Source organism: Lipotes vexillifer, unplaced genomic scaffold (genome assembly GCF_000442215.2).
Source record: "Lipotes vexillifer unplaced genomic scaffold, Lipotes_vexillifer_v1.1 scaffold802, whole genome shotgun sequence".
NCBI classification, from domain to species: domain Eukaryota; kingdom Metazoa; phylum Chordata; class Mammalia; order Artiodactyla; family Lipotidae; genus Lipotes; species Lipotes vexillifer.
In genome coordinates this window covers 1,423,283-1,443,853 of record NW_006790237.1, presented here as the reverse complement: position 1 = coordinate 1,443,853, position 20,571 = coordinate 1,423,283, and the positions used below count along the sequence as shown (strand labels likewise).

At 50.0% G+C, this 20,571-nt stretch overlaps 1 protein-coding gene across 1 annotated transcript in view; it reads left to right on the top strand.

Moving 5' to 3' along the window:
- Positions 1 to 20,479, top strand: part of VRK3 (VRK serine/threonine kinase 3) — a 31,191-nt gene extending 10,712 nt beyond the window's left edge. The window contains exons 5-13 of the mRNA XM_007463396.1: positions 449 to 515; positions 1,827 to 1,911; positions 2,185 to 2,290; positions 3,933 to 4,025; positions 6,471 to 6,603; positions 7,799 to 7,919; positions 14,271 to 14,329; positions 17,375 to 17,511; positions 20,459 to 20,479. Coding sequence (XP_007463458.1) covers positions 449 to 515; positions 1,827 to 1,911; positions 2,185 to 2,290; positions 3,933 to 4,025; positions 6,471 to 6,603; positions 7,799 to 7,919; positions 14,271 to 14,329; positions 17,375 to 17,511; positions 20,459 to 20,479 — 822 coding nt within the window. The remainder of the gene's footprint in view (positions 1 to 448; positions 516 to 1,826; positions 1,912 to 2,184; positions 2,291 to 3,932; positions 4,026 to 6,470; positions 6,604 to 7,798; positions 7,920 to 14,270; positions 14,330 to 17,374; positions 17,512 to 20,458) is intronic.
- Positions 20,480 to 20,571: the final 92 nt, after the last annotated feature.

Here is a 20,571-nt window from a genome sequence, read left to right as displayed (position 1 = left end):
TGGCTGCTCCACATCCTATCATCTCATCTGCATTCCAGCCAATTGGAACAGGAAAAGAGGAAGGGGAATGCCTGCCCTAGCCCTTTAAGGGCGTAACCTGGAAGTTGCCCGTATCTCTTCTGCTCACGTCCCCATTGGCCAGAACTCGGTCATGGGGCATTCCTCACTGCAAGGGAGACTGGGAAATGTAGTTTTTAGCTGAAGGGCGTGTGTCTAGGGAAAACGTGTAGATCCTATTGTAAAAGAAAAGGAACCTGGGCAGTGACTCAAAAGTCTCTGATGTATGTTCACATGGAGCACCCTAGGGAATTTGGTTCTGATGTGCAGGACTTGGGGAACCTGGGTTATTGCTGGCATTACCCTGGGGTAATCCATGGCCAGTGATGACCTTGGAGCCCTTGCCTAAGAGATTCCAGTGTGACAGCCTTTCCCCCTCCTCCTCCACTAGGATGCCAAGGATGGGCGCTTGTTTAACGAGCAGAACTTCTTCCAGCGGGCCGCCAAGCCTTTGCAAGGTATTCCTCAGCGAAGTGGGCAAGTGGGGGAAGAGTTGGGGGTACCAGCTTGGTCAAAACAACTGGCTTCTCCCTGAAGGTGTGGGGAGGGTGGGGATCAAATTAAAGGCCCAGGTTTGCTCCCATCACCCCTCGGGCCTCAGGCCCCAGAGGACAGACAGCGGACAGTGGGCTGAGGCTGGCTTGTCCTACCAGCTCTTGAGCGCCAAGTATTAAATTTTCACAAACACTGCAAGCCAGTTATTAAAACATAGCCATCGGACTTCCCTGGTGGTCCAGCGGTTAAAACTCCGCGCTCCCAATGCAGGGGGCCTGGGTTCAGTCCCTAGACAGAGAACTAGATCCCGCATGCCACAACGAAGATCCTGCGTGCTGCAACTAAGACCCAGCACAGCCAAATAAATAAATAAATATTGTTTTAAATAATAAAATTGCCCTCCAAGCTTTCAGTCATAGCCATCTTAAATAAATAAATAAATAAATAAAATAAAACATAGCCATCATAAATTAATTTTATCAATTTACAGTCAAATTAAGAGCAAGGGTAATAGATACTCAGAGCTCATCCCTTCCTAATTATTTGTCTACATTTCCTATCATCTAGACTTTTTTTTTTTTTGGCTACGCCTCTTGGCATGTGGGATCTTAGTTCCCCGACCAGGAATTGAACCCATGCCCCCTGCAGTGGAAGCATGGAGTCCTAACCGCTGGAGCGCCAGGGAAGTCCCTACTATCTATATTCTTGAGGTTGTTTACATTCACTGTATCTGTGTGGTGGAAATACCACGTAAGGGCACGCTACTGCCTCTCTTTCCACCTCAGTTTTCCATGATACCACATTGGTAGCTTGAAATTGGCCATACTGGGAAGTATTTACACCACAGAAATCAGCAAACACGACAAATCAGGGCTATCTTTCCCCAGACAACCAGCTGTTAAACTTTTATCAGCACACCGCTGGATCTTCACCATCCAACTGAGATCCTGGAAGGTGGGCGGACATGTAGTGACACCTTGACCAGTTTAGACACGCCCCGATCTCATTAGCTCTACATGGGAATTCAGAGGTTACGCTGTCACTCTTGCTGCTTACACTCACTCCAGATTTGTCAGTGCTTTCTCCCATGTTCACACCCCCTGTCGTCACCCCCCTCGCTGTCACGCACCCACAGAGGCGACATCACCAACCAGGAGACCCAGTGTGTGGCCTGGGCTCGGGCACGCTCTGCTTCTGGCCCGAGAACAGGCTGCTGTCCATTGTGGGTGCAGGGCCAGGTGGGCCCTAACCTCTGAGGCCCCTGCCTCCCACAGTGAACAAGTGGAAAAAGCGGTACTCGACCCCCCAGCTGGCCATCCCCACCTGTGTCGGTTTTGGCATTCACCAGAACAAGTACAGGTGAGTCACTTCACTTGCCACTCGCCTCACTGGCCCCTTCCTTTCTCTCCCTGTCACATGCCCAGGCATGGCTGGGACCCTGGAGTCATGGGCCAGATAGTTGCTTCCTTCCTTCCAGCCTTGAGCCAGGCTGGTCCCCCACCAATCTGAACCCTTCATCTCACCCAGGACCGGGATCTGGTAGCCCCCAGCCACACCCCATCCTTGGTGGCTTGTATTCCATCCCCTCCCCTGGTCATCTCTCCCACTTGCTGGGACACTCATGTCTTCCAGGTTCTTGGTTTTCCCCATCCTGGGGAGGAGCCTTCAGTCGATCCTGGATGACTACCCGAAGCCTGTGATGTCAGTGAGGTCTGTGTTCCAGATGGCCTGCCGGCTGGTAAGTCCCTGAGAGTTGCAGGCTCCCATCCAGAGGATGGCCCCCCGGGTCCTAGTTTATCAGTCTGTTTGCTCATTGACACGTTCAGCCCTCACCTCCCTCTGCTGGGCACTGGGGCGAGCACGGTGACCAACACAGCTGAACACCAGGCTGTTAGAACCAGAGTGATAAGTGGGACTTCCCTGGTGGTCCAGTGGTTAAGACTCCGCACTTCCAGTGCAGGGGGTGCGGGTTCAATCCCTGGTTGGGGAACTAAGATCCTGCATGCCGTGCAACGCGGCGAAAAAAAAAAAAAACAGAGTGATAAGTATTGTCAGGAGACCATAGCAGTTGGAGGAAGGGTCCCAGCCTAAATTGAGGGGTTCAGTTGAACTTCCCGGTAGAGGTCATTTCTAAGTCAAGAGTGGGAAATAGCAAGGTGCTGGCTAGAGCAGGAGTGGAGATGCGTGGGAGGGCATTCCAGGCCAAGGGTACGGCTTAGGCAGAGGCTGGTGTGGGGGAGAGAGCACACGACTTCTGTTCATTCATGCCTTCCTCTATCCATCGTTTCATTAAATATTTATCAGGTCCCTGCTGGGAATCAGACACTGTCCCAGGGGCTGGGAGTACCATGGGGGGCAGCACAGTCATGGTTTTTATGTCTAGTGGGAGAGGATGATATTAAATCACAGTTGCACAAATTGTGAAAAGGGCTTTGACTAGAAGTGATGGAGAATAAGAGGACCCAGTGTAAATTGCTGGAGGGATGGAAGTGGCAAGGGAGTGACACATCAGGTGAGTCCCAAAGGTCATTACGCTGAGTGTCTGCAGTGTGACGTGTAGAGGGGAAAGGTAACAGCTGAGGTTGGTGTGGAGAGCTCAGCAGTGACCAGATCACGCAGGACCTTGAACGCCAACCTGGGGAACCTGGACTCTGTCCCGAGGGTGCTGGGGAGCCACACGAGGATTGGGAATAGGGGAAGGGCAGGGTCAGCTCTGGGTGTAGAAAGACCCTGTGGGCCGTGTGGGGACGAGATGGAGGCTGGGTGAGGTCAGCACAGAGAGGACCCGGCCTGAGGAGGAGCTGGGCTGTGGGGATGGAGAGTTTGAACAAGCAGAACTTGGTGGGCAGTAGAGCCTTGGAGTCGACGGGGGCTTGGGTTGTAATCAAGATGTAAGGAGTACCTGGGCAGTTCAATATATGAGCTCAGTGGAAAAGTCAGAGCTAGAGATCAGAATATAAATTACTTAGCTAAATGTATTTCTGCTCCCTAGGGCAAATGAGAAAAAAACCTCTTTGATGTACATGAGTGCTGGGTTTTCTTTCTTGCGGGGGGTCAATAAGTAACCAGCTTCTTCCCCTCCTGAGATCAGCTAAGAGATAGACATAAGAGGTCAATGGAAAACCAAATATCAGCTTTAATGCTAAATTTTTCAAAAACCTAATTAGAAGACATGCTTAGATGTGCTGTCAGGGTGGGCTTCCTGATGCGTCACTTAGGAGTAGTCAGGCTTGGACCACCGCCACCACCACCACCACCCCCATCACAAGCAGCACCACGTGACCCCAGGCCCAACAGTGGGGGTTCCCTCCAAAGCTTTGCATCAGCGCCTCTTTGTGTTAGCCTGCTGCTCATGGAGATGCTTGCTTTCTTCCCCCCAGCTGGATGCCCTGGAGTTCCTCCATGAGAATGAGTATGTTCACGGCAATGTGACAGCTGAGAATATCTTTGTGAATCCAGAGGACTTGTGCCAGGTAATAGCCAGGTCCTCCTCCATCCTGGGGGCTCTCTGGGCTCAGGATCTCACCTGTCTGAAAACCTGCCTTTATTTCACAATGCTTATTGCAGACAAAGAATTGCTATCCATCATGTATAAAGAGTTCCTTCAAATAAATAAGAAGAGATAAGGAACTTAGTAGAAAGATAGACAAAGGATAGGAAAAGCAGTTCGTAGAAAAAGAAATCCACAGGTTCGTTAAATGTATGAAAAGATGCTTAACCTCCCTAATAGTCATAGCAATTACCCTTAAAATACATTATTTTTACCCTTTGCGTGGACAAAATTAAAAAGAAAAATAATATCTCCTGCTGATAGGATGTAAGGAACTAGGAATTCTTTATATACTATTGGAAGTATGAAATGGGCAACGTTTTTGGAAGGTAATTTGAATATAGCAGTCAAAATTCAAATGCATGTTTTTTGATCCACCGGGTCCTCTTTTAGGAACGTATCTTATCCATATATTCGAAGATACATGTACAAAATGTTCCTGACAACATTGATTGTGACAGTAAAATTGGAAAACCTCAAATATATGCTCCCAGTAGAGTACTAATTAGTATTTTAAAGTAAATTCTAATTACTCCTGCTAATGACAGAAACCCAATTTAACATGCCTTAAGCAAAAAAGAAAAAGGAAAAAATGTTTAAAAAGGGCCAAGTGCAATTTATTGCTCCATGGAGTGGAAAAATCTAGGACTTCACTGGCTTCAAGCATGGCTGAATCTAAGAACTCAGACCCTGTCACTGGGAAGCTGGCTCTTCCATTTCTGGGCTCTTCTTGTTTTTGCATTGCTCATAATCAGGCAAACTGTCTTCCCTGTGGTGACAAAATAACTGCCAGCAAATGAGGCTCAAATCCCCTCAGTTTAGCAACCCCAGTGGAAATAGATCAGGTGAGCCCCACCTCAGACACATGGACTGAGAATTGGAGAGGGGTCATCCCAGAGAAAAATCCTGGAACCATATTAGTCAGAGCTCTCTAAAGAAACAGAACCAATAGAATGTGTGTGTGTGTGTGTGTGTGTGTGTGTGTGCGCGTATATATGTAAGAGAGAGAAAGAGATTTATTATAAGATTTATCAGGAGAGCTGATAATGTGGTCTAGTCAGAGTCCAAAGGCCTGAAAACTAGAAGAGTTGATTGTGTGATTTCCAGTCTGAAAGCTGGCAGGCCCAAGACCCAAGAAGAGCCAATATTTCTGTTCAAATCTAAAGGCAGGAAAAGGCTGATGTTCGGCTCATGTGGTCAGGCAGGAGGCATTCCCTTTCACTCAGCCTTTGTGTTCTATTCAACTGATTGGGTGAGGCCCATGCACACTAGAGAGGGCAGTCTGTTTTATTCAGCCTACTGATTTAAATATTCATCTCATCCAGATACACCCTCACAGACACACCCAGAATAACCTTTGGCTACATGTCTGGGTACCCTGTGGCCCAGTCAGGCTGACACATAAAGTTAACCATCACAAACTGTGACCAGAAGAAAAAGATGTAGGTCTCACATGGACAAAGCCAACAGTTGTCTACTCTCCATTCGGCAGAATAAGATGCAGCCATTAGGGACTTCCCTGGTGGTGCAGTGGTTAAGAATCCGCCTGCCAATGCAGGGGACACAGGTTTGAGCCCTGGTCCAGGAAGATCCCACATGCTGCAGAGCAATTAAGCCCGTGCGCCACAACTACTGAGCCTGCGTGCCTAGAGCCCGTGCTCTGCAACAAGAGAAGCCACTGCAGTGAGAAGCCGTGTGCTGCAGTGAAGAGTAGCCCCCGCTCGCCGCAACTAGAGAAAGCCCGCACGCAGCAACAAAGACCCAACAAAGACATTAATTAATTAATTAATTATTTTTTAAATGCAGCCATTAAAAAGCTGATGTGGCTAACTTTGTGTGTCTAGTAGTTAAGGGCTTTTTGTTTTAAACTCAGTTAAGCCTCCTAACAGCCCTGCAAGGTGAGGATTGTCATATCTTCATTTTTCAAATGGAGAAATCAAAGCACAGAGAAGTTTCAAAATTTGCCCAAAGTTGTATGGCCACTGAAGGGCCAAGCTGGCATTGGAACCTCGTCTGTCTGGCTCTAGAGTTAATACACTGTTAAAGTGCAGTAAGCTGTGTGTCCAGCAGGAGGTAGAGTGTGATCCATGTGTGGGAAACTAGAGCCCCCTCCCAGACCACATGTGTTTACTGATTATTTAAAGAAAATGATTTGAAATAATACATAAGAATCTATATTAGTGGTTACTTCTGGACAGTGGGTTTAGGGGGGCTGAGCAGTGATGGGGACAGTTGGTTTGTGTTCTTTTCACACCCTTGTGTACTGTTTGGCATTATGTTCCAAATTGCACCCACGATTGAAATCTCTGACTCCAGAATCCAAGCTCCTAACCTTCAAACTGTATGGCTTCTCCCCACGTCCACACAGGTGACCCTGGCAGGCTACGGCTTCACCTTCCGCTATTCGCCAGGTGGCAGACACGTGGCGTACAACGAAGGCAGCAGGAGCCCACATGAGGGGGACCTTGAGTTCATTAGCATGGACCTGCACAAGGGATGTGGTAAGAGGCCAGAGAAGGGATTCAGGACCATGGAGACATGCTTCTCAGACAAGGGCAGTTGTAGGTTTTCACAGCCGCGGACAGCAGATGGCCAAGCACAGGAGTCAGGCTGAGCCAGGGAACCACAGTAGGGATTCAGAACCATGGATAGCGCCCACACACATGAAGGCATCTGTGGGGCAGTAGTCCAGCGCCAAGGGCAGTGAGCAGTTGACTGCAAGGAAGCCCTGCAGCTCCAGAGGTTCACGTTCAGGATCTGTGTAGACTTGGAACGTGAGAGTTGCCCAGGAGTCATCTAGGAGGGGCTGTTGAGTAAGCAGTTGGCTGTCCACGTCAGCAGCACAGGAGCGAGGTCTGGATGGAGACTCAGATGTCAGCAGTATCTCAGGAGTTGTCAGTTGAAGCCCAGAGATGGGAATGAAATTATCCAAGGAAGGTGTATGGGGAGAGAAGAGAGCACTTTGAGAAGAAGATTCCTTGAGGAGGTCTCGGCCTCTCCTTTCCAAACCCCTCGATATGACCATCCATGTGCCTGCCCGCCTCCTCCCACTAACTAAGCTCCCCCAGGGAAGCAATGGTACCTGTGCCTCCAGCACCAGAGGGCAAAGGTCTGGCAGAGTCAACTCTCAGTGTTTGTTGAATGCTTATATGGAGTGTTGTCTGCATCATGTGATTTAGGAAGCATAAGAAAAATCAAACCCTGCTGTCTCCTTTGCCCTCCCCTGCTGAGTGAGGCTGAGTTCAGTGCCCATCCTTCTGCGTTCCCTCATGTGCTGTTCTGTCTCCTCTGTAACCCAGGTGATCCCACACTATAACTGTCTGTCCACTGGACTGTCAAGGGCTGGGACCCAACCAACCTCTTATCTGTGTTTTAAGAATGTGGGAAGGGGCCTGGCACACAGGGCTCTGAGGACTCATTGAATAAATAGGTGCATGCATGAAAGACAAGTAGATGAGGGAGTGAGCCAGTGAAAGCGGGGATGAAGGGATGGCTGAGGGCGTGAATGAGTAATTGAGAGACCCATGAGGGACTGAGAGTAGGTGAGTAAGGAGTGAATGAACAGACGAGAGCCTGTATGTTTGGGTGGCTGAGTGTGTGAGCCCATGCTTGAGTCCATGAGAGAAAGGAAGGGGGGGGCGTGTCAGTGAGCAGGACATCTGGACTGAGCTGCCACCTCCTCCCCTCCCTCCCCAGGGCCCTCCCGCCGCAGTGACCTCCAGACCCTGGGCTACTGTCTGCTGAAGTGGCTCTATGGGACCCTGCCATGGACGAACTGCCTTCCCAACACCGAGGATATCATGAAGCTGAAACAGAAGTGAGTCTGGGGGTCAGCGGAGCCCATCACTGCCCAGTACTCCTGCAGGGGGGACTGAAGCTCAGAACCCAATAGGGAACAGAAAAGAGGCGGGGGCGGCTTCTGGCAGAGTCAAGGCCTCTGCAGTTCTCAGGAATCTGCCGTACCATCCATTCCAGCAGACAGGAGCGTGGGCTCTGGAGCCACACTGCCTGGGGTCAGACTCCAGCCCCACTGCTGCAGGGTGTTGGGTGGGCAGCTTAACCTCCACAAGCTTCAGTGTCCTCCATCAGGTGGGATTCTATTAGCACCCACCTCAGGGGGCTGTGGAAGGATTCGGGGGAGTCAGGTACGCAGCACTCAGCACAGAGCCTGGCCTGTAGAAAATGCTCACAGTGTACAGGACACCATGAGTCATTCACTCCCACGGGGACACACAGGCAACCTGAACAACTTGGCCTGGGCCCTGCCTCGGCATCTGGCAACACTGGCCTCTTTTACATGCTGCCCTCACCTCTGCATGTAAAAGCGCCGGTCCTGCTGGTTCTGTTAGATGCTCAGCACCAAGGACAGAGGGCACTGCGGTGCCAAGGGAGGTGCTGCTGAGTGTGTGGTTCAGCACCAAGGACAGAGGGCAGCTGGGCTCAGAGGGAAGCAAGCACAGGGGCTTTGGTCTTCAGCACCAAGGACAGTAGACGGCTAGATACAGGGAAGGTCTGCAGGTCCACATGTTGGGATTCAAGATCTGGTATAGGCTTGGGGCATGAGAGTTGCCCCAAGAGGAGTCATCCAGGAGGGGCCATCCAGGAGATAGTTGGCTCTCCCATCTGAAGTGCAGGAATGAAGTCCAAACGGAGCCTTAGACCCCAGCAGTGTCTCAGGAATTGTCAGCAGAAGCCCTGGGAGAGGATGAGAGATTATCCAGGAAAAGTGTGCAGAGTGGGAAGAGGGAAAGCTCTCCAGTGAACAGCATTGAGTCTGCCGTACTTTTCAGTTCTCAGCATGCTGTGTTGTTGGTTCCTGTTGAGCCTGTCTCTCATTTTATTTTGCCTCCTTTATTATCCCCCAACTTCCTTCTCTCAACTGGACACACATACTTGCTGAATATATGTCCTACCGATATGCTTGTGTAAATGTACTTGTATCCTTAAACTTGCATGACGGTGGTGGCACTGTGTGTATTTGACTTGCATAAATGGTATTCTGTTCTGAATCTCACCTGTTTCTGGCTTTTTTCACTCAACACTTTAACCCCATCATTACACGTGCATCAACTTTACTGCTTCTGACTACTGCTTTCACATAAGTTTGTATAGACACGTCTATGTCCTTAAACAACATATGATGAGTGTATTTTACTTGCATAAATGGTACTGTGCTCTAAATTTCATTCTCTTTCTTTCACTCAATGCTATATTTTTTAAACTTTACATTGTTAAAGAAGCTCAGTGCTTCTCCTCAATTAATTTTAGATGTAGCTGTGTCCTTGAAAAATATGTTGTGTTTGAAATATGTTATGTTTGATTTATGCCGATCGAATGCACACCCAGATGCCATGCCCCAGATCTCACCGTCCTTCAGGTTTCAGCTTAGTCGTCACTCCCCAGGGAGCCCTTCCCTCACCCGCACTGCATCAGGTCTCCTGATTGTTCATGCTCAGAGGAAGGGACACCTGTCACATTGGCCTGCCCGTAATGACCTGTTCAAGGCTGACCTTTATTGTATACTTTCCTGTGCCGGGCAGTGTGCCCAATGCTCCCCTGTGTCATCCTCAGAGCAGCTCTGAGGTAAGTGCTCTCATGATCTGAAAGCACAGAGAGCTTAGGTAGTCAGCCCAGGTCACACAGCTGACTAGAGTTGCTCCCAACTCATTTGACTCCAGAGGAGGCCCTTTCACCTGGAAGCTAGTGTCTCCCAAGTATGGGAGGCTTATCGCACGTGGATTGGTGGTGTTTGGATGCTACCATCCTCCACTCATCAAATACTCAGTGAGCACCTCCCATGCACCAGGCTCTATTCCAGGGCCTGGGGATACAGGAGTAACTAGGACAAACATCCCTGCCCTCAGGGAACTCGCATTCTAATGGGGGAGATAGACAGTACAGAGATAGTGAAACACACAGCATGGCAGAGGTCAGACGGTGGGGGCCATCAGGTCGGAACCCTGGGTAACCATTAGGGGGGGCTGTCAGGGTGTGGGCATGCCTGCTCTTTTAGACTTAAAGGCTAGGGCAGTTCTCATGGCAGTGGTGACAGATGAATCACCTCCAGAAAGGCAGTGAGGCAAGTAGGAGGTCCCACTTCGGTGCTAATATGCCCCAACATCTCTGCTGAAGGACGAAGAGATGGAGAAAGAGAGAGCAGCCTTCAGCTCCCAGGTTTCCTCTGCATCAGAACCTGCCAGAACATGAGCCCATTTCCCTGCTTTCTTCATTTCTTTCTGCACTTATTTTCTGGTTTTCAGTAGTTTTCCATTTTTGCATTGAAGCCAGGTGAAAACGAGTCACAGAATTAGCAACACAAGTAGTTGGAGCCCACAGCCCAGCCGCTAAAGCGGTTAAGTGAGGCTGAAGTTTGTGAACTGCTCCTTGAAGCGCTCTGCTGTGTTAGTGACGAGGCTGAGTTGCTCTTATGAGGAGACCCCGAAAGACTGCGGCTCAAACGAGGTAAATCTTTACTTCCTTCTCACTAACAGCCCCAAGGTAGGAGACCAAGGGTTGTGGGGTACCTCGGCCCCCCTCATACTGGGTGCGAGCTCTAGTGCCACTGACACGCGTTGCTTTTAGAGGGCAGGACCGGAAATGACATGTCTCTTGGTCACGTGGCCACCCCAAGCTGCAGTGGGGGCTGGGAAATGTCTCCAGCCTGTGGCTGCCGACCCCTGGGATTCTGCCATCACAGGGGAGAAGTGACACTGGGCGCCAGGTAGCGGACTCCTCCGCAGTGCCCCCTTTAGTCGATTTCTCTGAAGGCAGGGACCGCGTCAGCTCTCTTGTCACTGTGCTGTTCGCAGTACAGCGCTTGGCACGTGGGTGCTCACGAGATGGTTGCAGGACGGATGAACGACTAAGGAAAGAAGGCGTGAACCTTCTTCACACCCAGGCCTGGGCTTCCGTGTGGATACACGGGTCAGGCAGATGCAGCCCCAGCCTTGGAGGTGCCCAGGCTGGCAGGAGACGCACAGGCAGGAAGTGAGCGTTGCCTGTGAGGGTGGAGGCAGCCCCGGGGCATTTTGGGAGCAGAGGGGAGGCACGTGACCTGGCCTCAGGCCCCTGGGAGCCCTTACCCAAGAGACGCCTGACCCGGTCTGTCGAGGAGTTTCCCAGGCAGACAAAGGGGAAGCAAGATTTCTGCGTGGACAGCATGTCACATGTGTGAACACTCTGTTCGTTCTTTCGTGCATTCTGAACCTGCTTCCTGAGGCTCCGCTGGGCTGGATCCTCCCTCCCCCTACCTCCTCTAACTCCTAAGAACAGTCGTATCTCCCTTTTCACCTCTCTCCCACCATCCCCTTCACAGGAGTTAAACAAATGTGACTGGGACATGCTTCACTAAGAGGCTCCGCCCTTGCCAAGTCGGACGCAGAGTAAATAAAATAGGTCGTAGTAATCACTTTCATATCAATGACTTCAGAATAAGTAAGAGTTCCTTCCAGAACCCCAGATCCCAGCCACGATCACAGAGGGAGGGCGGGGAACATGAAAATGCTCCACAGAGAGCATCAGTGGTGATGTGGGACTCATTCTAGACACCCCCAGCCCAGCCTCTGTCGGTTGACTTGAGGCAGTAACCAAAGGGCCCACAAGGGGGCAGTGTTGCCACATGCACGTTTTCCGGACCCTTAACCTGTCCTCTCCGACGTCTTACTGGTGTGCGTGGCTTTTTTCCGTTCACTCAGCGAATATGTATTCATTTTTTTGAAAGTTCTAGTTCATGACAGAATGAATGAATAAAAGAAAGAGGAGAGGCAATTTGATTCCCCATGGCTTTCTGTTGTGCAAGGCCCCCAGCAGGGAAAGCACAGACTCCGGTTGGAGTTGGAGTTGCTTCCTGCTCTCAAGGCTGCCACTGGGGGGAGGTCCCACGAACACAGTGACAGCCTGTGATGGGAGAATTGCTCACACAATTTACAATGTCCTGAGGCTGGCACAGCCCTTTTCTGCCATCACTCGCTCGCTCAATCATTTACCACATACATCCTGAGGCTGCTGGGGAGAGACCAGGGTCAGACCCAGCCCTTCTTGTGCACATTTGAGAGTTGCTGTGGGGGATCCGTGGACCTACGCGCAGGGTGTGCAGACACTCAGCAGGGATCCATTTCCTCCACCTGCAGGGGTCCAGGGGAAGCTTCCAGGGGACCAGCCCTCAAGCCATGTCCAGAAGGGAGAGCAGCCACTCACTGGGGGTCAAGGTGGGGATAGGCTGCCAAAGGCAGAGGAGCAATATGTACAGAGGCCAGGGGATGTGGGTGGATGTGTGACCTGGTTGGGCTAGAAGGAGTTTGGTGTGACTGGAGTATGAGATGGAGGGAGGAAGCCAGGGAGGCAAAGCCACAGGGGCTGGTGGCTTTGCTGCCAGAGGTTTCCCAACAGGGCACTAGGGAACCACAGGAGGGCTGCGAGCAGGGAGGGGCAGGGTCCACTCTGGGCATAGAAAGACTCTCTGGGGCTGTGGGGGGCTGGGTGCATGGAAAGCTGGGGAGGAGGCTGGGGTCCAGGGAGAAAGGGTGAGGCCTGAGCTGGGCCATGGACAGAGGGGGGGGATGGGGCAGAGAGTGCAGGGGAGCAGGAGGGTGGGGCTTGGGGACTTGTGGGCTGTAGGGTGGGGAAGGGGAAGACAGCACCCCAGCCTGGGTGGACAGTGGGGAGCCAGCCCGGTGGTCCAGGCCAGAGGAGGATGCAGGAGGCCAGGACTCTGAGGATGGAGCCAAAGAAGTGGATGAACTTTCATTTCTCTTTCTTGCTTTTTTTTTTTAATTGAGGTAGGTTTACAATAGCATGTTCGGTTTTTTTTTAATAAATTTATTTTATTTATTAATTTTGACTGCGTTGGGTCTTTGTGGCCGCATGCGGGCTTTCTCTAGCTGCGGAGAGCAGGGCTACTCCTTGTTGCGGTTTGCAGGCTTCTCATTGCGGTGGCTTCTCTTGTTGCAGAGCACGGGCTCTAGGCGCGCGGGCTTCAGTAGTTGTGGCACGAGGGCTCAGCTGTCGTGGTTCACAGGCTCTAGAGCGCAGGCTCAGTAGTTGTGGCGCACAGGCTTAGTTGCTCCCCGGCATGTGGGATCTTCCCGGACCAGGGATCAAACCTGTGTCTCCTGCATTGGCAGGCGGGTTCTTAATCACTGTGCTACCAAGAAAGTCCCCAGCATGTTAGTTTCATTATACAGCACAGTAATTCAGTTATATGTATATGGATATATATATATGAATATATATGTGAACATATATATATTCTATTTCAGATTCTTTTCCCTTATAGATTATTACAAAATATTGAGTAGAGTTTCCTGTGCTATGCAGTAGGTCCTTGTTGGTTATCTATTTTATATATAGTACTGTGGATATGTTAATCCCAACCTCCTAGTTTATCCCTCCCCTCCCAACTTTCATTTTTCTTGAGTGGTCCAAGAGGGTGTATATGTGTGTGTGTGTCTGTCTGTCTGTGTGTCTGTGTCTGTGTATTTATACATGTATATGTATACAAATATGTGTGTGGATAGACAGATAGATAGTTGATCCTCATTATTCACAGATTCTGTATTTGTGAATTGACCTCTTCACTAAAATGTATTTGTAACCCCAAAATCAATACTTTGAATGGCTTTCAAAGTCATTCTCAGACACGCAGAGTGGAGAAAATTGAGTTGCCCGATGCACATGATCCTAGCCGAGGTTGAACAAGGCGACACTCTGCCTTCTTGTTTCAGCTCACAAGTGTCCTTCATGTGGTCTGTTTAGTGCCACACTTTCCACACTTTTATGCTTTTTGGGGGGGGATTTTGCTGTTTAAAATGGCCCCAAGCATAGTGATGAAGTGCTAAGTGCAAGGAAATACGTGTGTGAGATGAGCACCCTTCAGGTGTGAACTATAGTGCTGTAGGACCAGAGATCCATGTGAATGAATCAACATTATATTAAATAAGATGTCTTTAGGCACACAGGTAAAACCAGGTGATGTATTGATCAGCTGGTAAAAATGTTACGATTGGAAGCTGTGCTTCTGGTAAACTCCTGGCTCAGAATTCACTCCTTCAGTGTCCAAGGCCTAACTACCATGCATAATGAGAACTAGGGCACATCTACCAGACATCCTGTTTCAGAAGGTTGCTCTCCTTCCCTAAAAGGCCTTTCACATGTACCTCTGTCCTCTCAGGTTTCTTGGCAACCCAGAAGGCCTCGTGGGACAGTGCAGTCGCTGGATCAATACCTCAGGTATGTCCCAAGGGGAGGGAGCAGGCGGGGGCCTTGGAGGGACCGGGGCTCAGGCCCATCCCGGGGATGCCTCTCTTTACACCCCTCTATATTCCTTCTTTGAGTTTTCCAAATCACACATGTATTTGTGCCCCTTGTAGAAAAACAGAAATCTCCCCCCAAATTTCAGAAGTGTGTCTGAACAATAATAACAGCAACACACACACACACACATGCAACCACACACACATAATGTGTGGGGTTTTTTAATGGAATCATATTACGTATATTGGTCTCTGACTTACTTTTTCATTTAAGAAGGTGATACCTTAGAGATTTCTGTGTCAATACTTGTAGAATTTTATGGGTATTTTTTTTTAATTGTGGTATAATACACTTAACGTCAGTTAAAACTACAGTTCTGACTCATTAGTCAGTCCTGAAATCCATTTAACGGGTCAAAAACAGGATTTTTAAAAATTAAAAAACAGAAAAATATGAATGCCTTACAGAAGTTAAGGAAATGCCATATCTTCAGTGATACATATTTATATTCATATATATGTATGTGAGTAATGGGTTATAATTAGAAATACATCTTACATTTACATTTTATGTTATAAAATGTATTTTTAATTATATCTCTATTATAATTTCATTTGTTTTTTTGTTTGTTTGTTTTTAGATTCCACATATAAGCAATATCATATGATATTTGTCTTTCTCTGTCTGGCTTATTTCACTTAGTTTGATAATCCATGTTGCTGCAAATGGCATTATCTCATTCTTTTTTTGGCTGAGTAATATTCCACTGTATATATATATATGCCACATCTTCTTTATTCATTCATCTGTCAATGGTCATTTACGTTGCTCCCCTGTCTTGCCTACTTTAAATAGTGATGCTATGAATACTGGGGTGTGTGTATGATTTTGAATTAGAGGTTTCTATGGGTATATGCCCAGAAGTGGGATTGCTGGTTCATATGGTAACTCTATTTTTAGTTTTCTGAGGAAACCTCCATACTGTTCTCCATAGTGGCTGCACCACTTTACATTCCCACCAACAGTGTAGGAGGGTTCCCTTTTCTTCACACCCTCTCCAGCATTTATTGTTTGTAGACTTTTCGCTGATGGCCATTCTGACCGGAGTGAGGTGATAACCTCATTGTAGTTTCAATTTGCATTTCTCTAATAATTAGCGATGTTGAGCATCTTTTCATGTAAACCATCATTTTTAAAGCCAATCCCTATTACTGGAGATTGAGGCTGTTTTTGTTTTGTTTGGGGGAGTGTTTTTTTCCAGCATCCCTGCTATAGGACGTCTACATTGCTCTCTAAACATGAGGCAGAAAGACAGCCGGAAAAGGATAGTTTATCCCCTCCAGCTCTGTAAGGACTCTTTTGCGGTACGCGGGCCTCTCATTGTTGTGGCCTCTCCCGTTGGGGCGCCCAGGCTCCGGACGCGCAGGCTCAGCGGCCATGGCTCACGGGCCCAGCCGCTCCACGGCAGGTGGGATCTTCCCCGACCCGGGGCACGAACCCGCGTCCCCTGTATCGGCAGGCGGACTCTCAACCACTGCGCCACCAGGGAAGCCCAGGACTCATTTTTAAATTAACTGAAATCCCTGGATTCAGATCATGTCTCTGCTGCTCAAGTCACTCTCCCCTCCAGCCTCGGGCTCTTGCTCCGTAAGAATGAGCCCCATCGGCAGTTCCCTGGTGGTCTAGTGGTTAGGATGCCAGACTTTTACTGCCGAGGGCCCGGCCAGGTTCAATCCCTGGTCGGGGAACTGAGATTATGCAAGCTGTGCCAGCATGGCCAGAAAAAAACAAGGAGCCCCACGGTTAGTTTATTACAGCTCTGCTGATTCTAAGCCAGTCACGGGGAAGTGGAGCTGGTGGCACCAGTGGGGCTGGTGGGGCCGGGCTTGGGGTGGGCGGGGCCAGAAGGAAGTTCAGCCCCAGGTTTACCAGCCTCTCTGAGCCTCCGCTTCCCCACGTGTAAAATGGGGCCAATAATAGCCCTCACCTCCCGAGGGTTATCGCGAGAATTCGGTGTAGAGCCTGGCCCAGGGGTGCGGCCTTAGCTTCTGTTGCAGCCCTAATCAAACGTGCTCAGAGCCAGCCCGAGACAGACATTGCTCAAGTGGGAGCTATTACGATTACTGTATTGGTTTCATAATTGGCACTTTTAAAAAGTGTAATAATGACATTGTGCTATTTAGGGAAAACAAACAACAAAAAGGCTTTATCTTTTAAAACAGCCTCTATCTTTCAAACTCCGTCCCTGGGACAGCCAGCCTGGTTTTGTAAGCCAGTGAACTAAGTTTCTGTGGGGTTTTTTTGGCCTCAAACCCTGACTCGCGGGATCTTAGTTCCCTGACCAGGGATCCAGCCCGTGCCCCCTGCAGTGGAAGCGTGGAGTCATAACCACAGGACTGCAAGGGAAGTCCCCTAAGAATTGTTTTACAGTTTGAAATGGCTGGGGAGAAAAGTCAAGAGAAGAACACTTTGTGACACGTGAAAGCTGTCTGACGTTCCAGCTGCAGAGTCCATAAATAAAGTAGTCTTGGTGCATAGGTACGCCCATTGGCTTCTTGCCTTCCGTGGGCCTTTTGTGGGAGAACAGCTGAGTTGGGTCCTGGCCACAGAGATTCCCAGCGTACAAAGCCAAAAATATTTATTCTCTGGCACTTTACAGTAAAAGCTTGCTGGCTCCCATTTAGAGATACCCACCAAATAGTTGGAGATAAAATCATATAATCAGCCTGGATTTGCTTTAAAACAATACAGCAGGGGGAAGGGGTAGGGGTTTTGATGAAACAAGATGGGCATGAATTGACAGCTGATGAGACTGGGTGACGGGTACGCTGCTGTTCATGGTACCGCTCTCCTGTTGCTTACATTTGATGTTTTCCAAAAAAAACAATTTAAATCTAAATGGTCGTGGCAGTGCCGGGCACAGAGGAAGCACTGAGCACCACGGCTGAGACCCTCTAGGCAGAGCCCCTCAGGCTCTGGGTTGGGTACCCCTCTCAGGCTCCTCCCGTGTCTTGACCACAGAGACCCTGCAGGAGTACCTGAAGGTGGTGATGGCCCTCAAGTACGAGGAGAAGCCGCCCTACACCGCCCTGAGGAGCAATCTGAAAGCCCTGCTTCAGGATCTGCGGGTGTCGGCCTATGACCCCTTGGACCTCCAGGTGGTACCCTAGGTGCGTTCCAGTGGGAAGAGTTTGTGAGGCTTAACCCTCTCCCCAGCTCCCACCGCTGTTTCCACCGATGCCATTTGATGTTTATACTCCAGGAGCCAACTTCCCAGTGAGCTGCTGCCTTTTTCCACAGGATTCTTGAACCTTCCAGCCCCCAGGCATCACAAGTAGCACAAGTAGCAGGAACTCGACTCAAACTGGCTTTAAGGAAGAGGGCAATTGATTGGCCCTTGTCACTAGAATATTCCGAGGGGGAAACTTTAGGTGTGACTGGATTCAGGGCCTGGAAGTTAGCACCAAGATGTTGTCTGTCTCTCTGTCTTTCTCTGTCCCTTTTCTCATCCCTCCATCCCTCTACCCATCCACCTGCAGTCGCTGCTTTCCTTTGGGTCACCCCCCCCAAAAACCCCATCTGTCCCCCACCAAAACCCCTGGCTCTGTGTCCAGTGCCTCACCTTGCTCGTGTGTGTGTGTGTGTGTGTGTGTGTGTGTGTGTGTGATGACTCTAATGTTTGACTACAGTAAGCATACACGTACAGGAAGTAGGGGAGCTAACGCCCAGGAGCTAGAAAGGCCACACAGTACAACACGTGGATGAACACATCGACAAAAGGTTCCACATCTTTATAAAAGGGGCTGTATTGGTCCTTTTGCATTTTTCGTTGTTGTTCCACTGAGCCCATATGGCCATTCCTTGGGATCATGGGGAAGGGCAATTCATACAGTTTGGTTCCTTCCCTCACAGTCTTGCAGCTCTTCCATGGTGGAGGTGAAGGATGCTCTTTATGACGCCAGTGGCTGGGTGTTTGCTTGCTTTGCCAGGGTTTTGTTTTCCAGACAAAACACCTTGAACACTCGTGTGCACACAGGCCTGAGGATGGATTTCTTTTGAAGGGGATAAGCAGATTGCTCTGCCCGGGGGCTGTACTCACTCATTTACACTCCCCTTAGCACTGAGTGAGAGCGTACAGGAATCTGTGGAAGGTCAAAATTATAAACTCAGTTCACTTGACGGTTCATTTTGGCGAGGCAGCATGGATGGGTTCTGAGGAGCAGCTTCCCCAAGGCCCTCCCCTCTCCGTGGGGTTGTCATTTCTCTCACATGTCTGTCTGGATTCAAAGCTCAGTGTCTGTCCAACTCAGTGGTTCTCAGACAGAGGCAGTGTTCCCCCAGGGGCCATTTGGCAGTGTCTGGAGACATTTTTGGTGCTCACGCCTGGGGAGAGGTGCTGCTGGCATCTCAGGGGTCGAAGCCGGGGATGCTGCTACCTGTTGTGCGACACACAGGCCGCCCTGCTGTCAGCAGTGCCATGGCCGAGGAAGCAGGCCCACGTGCGTCTTGAGGAGCGTCCTTGCGGGCGGCAGCCTGTCTCCCACAGTGTGGTCTTCTTCCGTTGGCACCTTGACAACAGGTGCGTCTTCAGCCCTGCAACCCCTACTCACATCCCAGAGCTGAAACCACGAGGTGACGTGTGTGTCCGGCTCTTCACACGGTGCCTGGGTGCAGAGCGCTCCAAAAATGCCAGGTTGTTTGTTTGTTTGTTCAGTAACCTAGCAGGCTTCCTGCCTAAATCACAGACACTCTCCAGAAGTGAAGGCGTGACCTCCACCCAGCTTGCCACCCTCCCAGTCTCTGTCCCCCCAACCCCCAGCTGTCCTGAGAGACCTCTGGGTCCTCCCACACCCCTCTCTGCCCCCAGCCCTGTCCCTGCAGGCGGCTGCCAAGTCTCTTCTAGCCCTCTCCTCCAGGGCTCTGCCTCTGCCCGGACCCCCCAGAGTTTGGTCACCTGCTGGCGGTGAGCTCTGGGAGGGCTGGGTCACGTCTGTTTCTGCACCTCTGTGCTTTCCACTCACCTCACTGGCCTGGCTCATAAATATTCCACCCATATCTACCGAGTGGGTGAGTCCAGCCTTCCCGTCAGTGCTGGCCTGTCTTACAGTACCTCTCTGTCTCCCACCCCCAGTACCATGGAAATTTAAAAGCTAAAGACCAAACGGCCCCTTTCAGGATCATTACAGCTCACTCTCTGGGGACCACTTACTCACTGCCAAGTTTGTCCCTTGGTTAGGAACTTAATGAAGAAATGCTCCTTAAGGAGCCCGGGGACTTTGGAGTAACTTGAGGATCATCTTGCCTCTGCCTTGGCCCGAGCGCCCAACCACCCCTCAGATTCTAGGCCAGGCCAAGCTCAATCCTACCTCAGGACCTTTGCACTTGCCATTCGCATGGTCTGTGACGATTTTCCCCTTCTTTTATTATTTATTTATTTATTTATGTACGTATTATTTTTGGCTGCGTTGGGTCTTCGTTGCTGTGCGCGGGCTTTCTCTAGTTGCGGTGAGCGGGGGCTACTCTTCCTTGCGGTGCACAGGCTTCTCATTGCGGGGGCTTCTCTTGTCGCGGAGCACGGGCTCTAGGCGCGCGGGCTTCAGTAATTGTGGCACACAGGCTCAGTTGTGGCATACGGACTGTAGAGCGCAGGCTTCAGTAGTTGTGGCACACGGGCTCAGTAGTTGCGTTGCGGGCTCTAGAACACAGGCTTAATAGTTGTGGTGCACGGGCTTAGTTGCTCCTCAGCATGTGGGATCTTCCGAGACCAGCGCTCGAACCCGTGTCCCCTGCATTGGCAGGCGGTTTCTTAACAACTGCGCCACCAGGGAAGTCCCTCCCCTTCGTTTTTGCATGACTGGCTCCTTCTCATCACTGCCTCTCAGATCCCAAGGCCTCCCCTTGTCGCCTTCTGGAGGGAAACGTGTTTAATCTGTCATGTCTCCACGCTTCTCCTCCAGACTGTAAGCCCAGCAAAGTCTTCTTGTTCCTCTTGTTCGTGGTGGTATCTCGCGTCCCTGGAAAGTAGAAAGCCCCTTTCACACAGTAGGGGCTTAAAGGGTGCTCTTTGAATGAATGACACTGACAGCCATTTTTATCGTCTTCTAGAACTTTCAGCCTGCAGTTTGAAATAGAAAAAAAAAAAAAAGAAGATATGTGACTCAAGGCCTGCTGTAGAATCACAGACAAGCTTCTAGAAAGATCCCTCGAATGTGCATTCC